The 7,114-nt window shown below is 33.7% G+C and overlaps 1 protein-coding gene across 1 annotated transcript; it reads right to left on the reverse strand.

Moving 5' to 3' along the window:
• Window positions 1-638: 638 nt before the first annotated feature.
• LOC144961774 (ubiquitin carboxyl-terminal hydrolase 4-like) lies at window positions 639-4,505 on the reverse strand. The gene is made up of 4 exons (XM_078894859.1): window positions 4,291-4,505; window positions 3,683-3,819; window positions 2,608-2,802; window positions 639-733 (listed from the first exon to the last, which is right to left on the reverse strand). The coding sequence occupies exons 1-4, from the start codon at window positions 4,479-4,481 to the stop codon at window positions 648-650; spliced, it is 609 nt and encodes a 202-aa protein (XP_078750985.1). The 5' UTR covers window positions 4,482-4,505; the 3' UTR covers window positions 639-647.
• Between the last annotated feature and the right edge of the window lie 2,609 nt (window positions 4,506-7,114).

Raw genomic sequence — 7,114 nt, forward strand, 5'->3', positions numbered from 1 at the left:
TTTTACAAAATCTTAATTTTCACAAAATATAAATCCATTCGTTTCTGACATCAAAAGACTCTAGGCAGAGCCTTGGTGAAACCAAATGGTTCCATTCCAGAACAGGACACAAAGTCACATGGAAAGGACAAATGATCGAAGTCTGACACTGTGAAAGTTCCAGATGGGGCATTTCTGTTATTTTAAGTTAAAACTCAAGCACAATCACTCACCCAGCTATCCAAATATTGAGGACAGCTAAACATTATGATATAAAAAGTCATTATATCCATGTTTTTTCCGATCATAACTACAGTAAACAAGTTTGTGTTTTTTTTCAATTTTCTCGAGAGCGATGTCTCTGTACTAACACAGAGCCAGACAACGAAACGATATAAGGAAATAGGAGAGACAACAAGGCTGTGAACCAATTATAATACCGGCCCCCTGGTGGTCAGTGGGCAATTTCTGCCACAAAAGCAAAAAGTCAACAGGTAAGCAGTTATATTACAATTCATTAAAAGATCGAGTAAAATTACTGAAGATTTCACATTTTGACTTAACTATTTGTTAAGTCAATAATTGTATGTACTTAAATACAAAGGAATAGAAATCCAACAACATTTCAAAACAAAAAACAAAACAAAATTGATCTCATACTCCCAAAATCATTTTAAAAATACCTCTGCAGCCTTATCATTAAAGAATGCATCTTTAGAGGCCTTGCTCCAATCAACAGCAATACAGGTGCGGTCTGAAATGTTTTAAAATGAAAATATCGAGAATATAATATAAAGAAGACAAAGGAGAAAATGAAAACCTGCTTTGAAAACAATTTAAATAAAATTAAAACCTACCATTATCTGACTTTTCATTGTAGTAGGAATTATTAGAGTAAAAGAAACATAATTCTGATTTATTAATCTATAAATTGATGGATGATAAGAATAATGTGGCATTACTCCACCTAGCAATGGCCTGTATGGTTCCAAACATATATGAACCAAAGCCAACAGTACCCCTAGTGACATGCTAAGACAGGACAGTAAAATTTAACAATTTCTTTTTCGAAAATGATTCAATGTTTTACATCCTATTGGCGCATCATTTGAGACTCACACTTACCAAATGGGATAATAAATAAGAAGCTGAAACTCAATTGGACCTAAATATCAGGCAAATTATTCCTGCAACTAGCTTGCAAGAACTATACCATTGTTTCTCCATTCATCCCTCGAGTTTGAAGCCATTAAGGACACCAAGTGACAGTGGAACAAATGGTAAAAACTAGCATGTTTATAAAAGTCTCGCCTAGGACAATGGAGAGACAGTATCCCTAATGAGTGTAAGGTGATTCACTGGATAAAGTGTAAATAAAGTGTAAAGCAAATCTAAAGGAAAGCACCTTCATTATAGTTGTATGGCAAATATCTTGTATGTAGCTAAATAGATTTTTCCCTTCAATCAGATCGTGTGCAATCAAACAGTTTAAGACAAATTGAAAGACTTTTAATTGCAATATTTTGAAAGAGGACTTTTTTCTTTCTTGACAAAAATTATTTAAAATTGTAGAAAAGTCTTTCAATTGTCTAAAGTAGCCTGAAAAAACCTGGTGTTGACTCAAGTCCAAACATCAATTTCTCTGGTCTTGCTTTACATGCTGTACATTCAACATCTCCCTATTTACAAAACAATAATGCCTGTCAATCATGACTGCCTACAATTTTGTTTTGTTTTTGTCTGTGTGTGTGGGTTTGATTTTTTTTTTTTTTTTTTTAGATGGGGGGGGGGGGGGGGGGGGGGTTAAGAGGTTGTTTTTTTTTTTTTGTACGTGTGCAAATTAACCATATTCTGATTCTGGTGCAGGAAGGCTAACTTTCAGTGACACAAAGAAATATCTTACCTATATGAAATTATATGAAATGAACTTTTAAAGACTTGTTTACCATCAAAATGCAAGCTACAGAAATGTTATCTTAAAAAGCTATCGATTACGAGAATAGTATTGGGTTGAAGCCATTGAAAAATTTTCTAAATTTCACACTCCATTGGAGAAAAATACATTAAAAAAAAAAAAAAACAGCATTAGAGCAATCATAAACAATGAGATTTGACAGTTACAAATGGTGTGAATCCTTTTCCAAGACACCCACTATTCATGAAAATAACTTTACTCAATCATAAAGAATGAAGCTGTAAAGTAAAGTGACATTGAAGGTATTTATTTTTCATAACAGCATGAACTTCTCATGACATGATGTGATCTTCATCAAAAATTGTCTTCAAACAATCCATTTATAATGGCTTTTTTTTAACCTCCTCTTGTGCTCATTATAGAAGTGTAATGTGATAGTGGTGATGTTGCTCCTATAGTCAACAATGAGAATGCAACCAGTCTTGGGTTACTATTTTAAGAGAATCTGATGTCAACACTATTGATGATTGTGATACAGGTAAATGAAACTAAACAATTCTCATCTTCAATCCACATTTCAAACGAGGCCTATGGAGTCCAAATATTAAAGAATAAAGATGATTTTATTAATTTTATTTGTTAACAAAGCAACAGCAATAAAAATTCTCAGTAAAGAAAGAAGTCAAAAATGTATGGATGAATGCAAATCTTACTGGTGATTTTAAGGGGCTGCCCATCATCAGCCAGTATGGTGCCTGTCTCATCCCGCCCAAAGTTATTGGCTGCTCTGAGGGAAAATATTCTTTTCTTCCTAGCAGAAGAACCAGGACTGGCAGCACCTTCCATTTTGTTGTTTGAAGTGTTTGCATTACCAGATGAATCAGATGTAAGTTCCATATGGTGATCGGCTGGAGAAATTTTAGTGAGAAGGAATTAAAGACTTTCTATTGTGAAGGAAAAACAGGAAAGTTATATTTATTGAAAGTGCTATACAAATATCTAGATACATGACACAAATGGTATTCTTTCAGTAATCATGAGGTTTAAGATTAAAAAGTCTCTATGTTATGTTTCATAATAATAATAAACAATATTAATAATAATAATAATAATAATAATAATAATAATAATAATAATAATAATAATAATAATAATAATAATAATAATAATAATAATAATAACAACAACAAACATGCTAAAAGCAACACATAATATGTAGGACGAGACATGATGCCTGCAAGGCGATATTGCAATTTTTTCCAATAGAGACAAGGATGTTAACAGACAGGTACTCATTTTACACTTGAATATGGTGAGAGAATGTGAGTAAGGAGCATTTACCAAGGACTAAAAAAAATTTGCTCAGAGCAGATCTCAAACCCTGTACCATATAATTCAAAAGTGAGGGGTCATACCACTAGACCAAATAATAACAATTATCATCATCATAATAATTTCAAAGTTGAAGTTGTCTGCAATAGGCATTAAATGGGACTGAGACTGAGCCCCCAAACTTTTCGATCCATCATCAGCCCCCTGCTAGGGTTAGTAAAACTTATCATGATGTATAAAAATGGCATCATGTTTTAGTGTAGGCATTGCATATCGAATAACAAAACAAATACTAGTACTAATATTAATCACGTCATTAGAATTATCTGAAAAGAACAATATGTCACCTTAACTCCAAGAAACTTATTTTTTTTAAAAGATTATTTTAAATTCATAATGATAAATTGTGTTATTCTTGCTAAATTAGTGACAATCATAAAAAATAATGAACCATACAGTTTTCATTTTCCACATTTTTATTTTCATCTTGCTCATCGGAGTTGGTGTCACTGTACTGTGCAGCATCTTTGATATCCTCATCCAATACTTCCTCCTGCCAATCATCCAAATTTGATGGAACATTAACATAACGCCTGTAAAAAAAATAAAGATTCCTCATCTTGCTTTGCTTTCAGTTATAACAACAAACAAAAAACAAATTTGAATAATTTGACATCAAATGAGAAGTCAACTTACCTGCTACAGAGTTGTTGTTGTGAAGCCTTTATATTTAATGCTCCTGTTTCATCATCTAATCAACGTGGCACAAAATAAATGAATCAAAATGTATCAACGAATTCCCTTTTAAATGATTATTAAATTATTTTCATTTCTCCTTGTCACAATTATCTTAAAATGTTTGCCATAACAAACATGTCAAGACATCACAGTGATCAAGATGGAGCTTGAGCAAGACAAAACAATTCATGTACAATTTACTTAACAAACCCCCCCCCCCCCCCCAAAAAAAAATAGAAAGAAAACAAAGAAACAAAGCATTTGAAAATTTTAAATCACAAAAAAAAAAAAAAATAAATAAATAAAATAATATATAAACAACTCACGTCATTCTTTTCAGTAGCAAGTGGTAAAGCATGTCATATGTACAACCTCTCTTGGGGATAGCAAGGAGCATTGGATGTCCAAACAAAGGCTGACTTGATACAGAATTCTGGTCAAGGTGACGAACACTGTACCTATGGTGAACAAAAAGAATGACTGATTTATAATGTAAAATTAAGAAAAGTTGATTCATTAGAAGTCAATTATACGTTAATAAGTCTATTATACCCTGGGTCAAAGCATTCATTTTAAAAAAATAACATTTTAAAGTAAAAACAGCATTAATTTTTTTTGAGAATATCAGTACTTGTGATACTTATATCTTATATCTTTTTCATTCTGCTTTTCGTGATTCCATGTGAACTTCGAACAAGATGTGTGTGTGTGACTGTTGTGGTGATTTCGTAGTCGAATGAATGAACTTGTGTGATACCAAAAAAACTATTGTAAAGCACCTCTGAGCACTATTTGTGGATACTGGCGCTATATCAAATAATAATAAAGATAGAAATATAGTTTGTTTTTTTAATGACAAACTTCAGCCTCACTATTCTGGTCATTTTAACCTTTTATCGCTTTTTTGGAATCAATTTCATCCAGACATAATAGCGGTTAGAGACTGTAGGTGACCAATGATATATGGGAATAGAAGAGACAGCGAAGATTTGTTTGTTTGTTGCTTTAGGTCTCTTCCAACACAATTGAGGTTATATGAGAGACCGCTGAAACAAAAAAAGAAGCAATCTAACAAAAATAGTACAAATGTAAATCAAAATCATAACCTAAAGATATCATAAGCTAAATTATAAATAACCAAGAACAAACAGGCAGAAGATTTACAGAAAAAAAATATCCCCTGTCAAAAATACAATCACAAACCAAAGAAGCAGGATAGGCTAGTAAAGAGAAGAAGAAACGACATCACTATCCGATCGTACACCCATGCGAACATCATAGGTATATGATTCAAGGGTGATGCTCCCATCCAACCACCCGCAGAGACAGCGAAGAATCCACTGGCCCAGAAGCAAGGAATTCCAGATAAGACTTAATTTTGAGAGACAAATATTTACATATTTGATTACGTTTTGATAATTTTTCAATTGTTAAAAAAAAAGGCTTAAGTTTATCCTTCCCGTCTGGATATATCCCCAAAAATATCTTTAGCATAATTAATGAAACACACTATTTAATCTGGAAACTTGGTCAAAGGAGGAGGCAAGAATCGTACATCCATTTTTGAATGACTAAGGAATAAATCCGTGGAAAATTCACAATGAGCTTGAACGTGTTTATGGGCAGGGGAGAGCTCAGTTATTCACAGCTCTTTCATTGGTGTCAATGATCTGATCACCCATTTGCAACAAAGTAGAAATCTTGCACTATTCCTCTTAGATTTAGTGCGGAATTCAATACGGTCGACCACAAGATACTCTCTGACCGAATGGAGGATTCTTTTGGAGTCACCGGCACAGCACTCAAGTGGTTTTATACCTACTTGAAAAACTGAACGCAATGAGTGTGCATAAATGGAACATCTTCGACAACCATCACATTTGATTTTGGCGTGCCGCAGGGGTCAGTTTTGGGTCCATTTCTGTTCACTGTCTACACCACACCTCTTACTAGCATCATTCAGTCCTACAGCATCAGTCACCATCTTTACGCCGATGATACACAGATATATTTCCCAATTTCTTCTTCCAACTTAATTTCAAACAAGACAAACATCTTTAACTGCGTCTCTCACATCAAACTCTGGATGACCCAAAACAATCTAAAATTCAATGACGATAAAACTGAATTTATCATATTTAGAAAACAAGGAAAGACCATTGTAACGGAAGAGATTTTGATTTGTGACTGTCATTTCCAGATCTTCAATTGTAAAAAATCTTGGTTTTTATTTTGATGAATTTCTGAATATGCAATATCATATAGCAAAACTCTGTCAAAATCTACATTTTACTTTTAGGTCTAATAGTCATATCCGCAATCTTTTAGATGAAGAAATTTGCAAGGTGCTCATTAATTCACTTTTTGCTAGCAGGCTAGACTATTGCTTGTTTGTTTTTAAGGGTTTTACACAACACATCTAGGTTATATCAGCGCCAGTAAAAAGGAAGAAAATGGGATAGTAAAAAGTTCTAGAATTACAATTAAAGCACCCAAGAAAAGGTAAGACAAAGGGAACTGGGAACAAATAGGGATCAGATGTAAATTCCAAGAGCATACCACCAATATACTTAGTTTGAGATCACCTATAAGTCTGATACGGACACAAGCACAAAATCCAACAAAGAGGAATACACTCAAATACTTACATTATACATTTAAAATAACAAATACAATTATACATAACAGAGAGATGATTTACAAGGAAAAAAATATCATCTCCCAAAACAATAACTATGCATTTGACTTTTTCCCTCCCAGCCAGGACTCCGACTAGGGCCAGGAAAAAAACAAGTAATCTCATTCCAAGACAAAGATAGAAAGCATGTAGGAAAACAGATATAAGGGGATAGAAGACACAGTATGTACCTCCCTGCCCGCTATGGGAGGTCAGGATCCCCACCCAGCAGGCTAGACTACTGCAACTCCCTTCTCTATGGGCTTCCAAAGAGCTTGGTTGCAAGACTGCAGTTGTTACAAAACAAGGCAGCACAAATTGTCACCCAGTCAAAAAAGAATGAGCATATAACTCCCGTTTTGGAAAACCTTATTGGCTGCCTGTGGAAATGTGTTTGTTTTTTTAAAACGTTTTTAAGGGTTTTACGGCGCTTGCAACACATTAAGGTCATATCAGCACCAGTAAAAATGAGG

This window comes from Berghia stephanieae, unplaced genomic scaffold, assembly GCF_034508935.2.
Source record: "Berghia stephanieae isolate SIO BIC M18660-M18661 unplaced genomic scaffold, UCSD_Bste_1.3 scaffold4059, whole genome shotgun sequence".
In the NCBI taxonomy this organism is placed as follows: domain Eukaryota; kingdom Metazoa; phylum Mollusca; class Gastropoda; order Nudibranchia; family Aeolidiidae; genus Berghia; species Berghia stephanieae.

Coding starts and splice junctions, on each gene's coding strand:
- LOC144961774 (XM_078894859.1), bottom strand. CDS start 4,481: ATGAATCAACTTTTCTTAATTTTACATTATAAATCAGTCATTCTTTTT. Junction 2,803..3,682: donor AAATGTGGAAAATGAAAACT/GTATGGTTCATT, acceptor AAATTTCTCCAG/CCGATCACCATATGGAACTT. Junction 734..2,607: donor GCAGCCCCTTAAAATCACCA/GTAAGATTTGCA, acceptor AAAACATTTCAG/ACCGCACCTGTATTGCTGTT.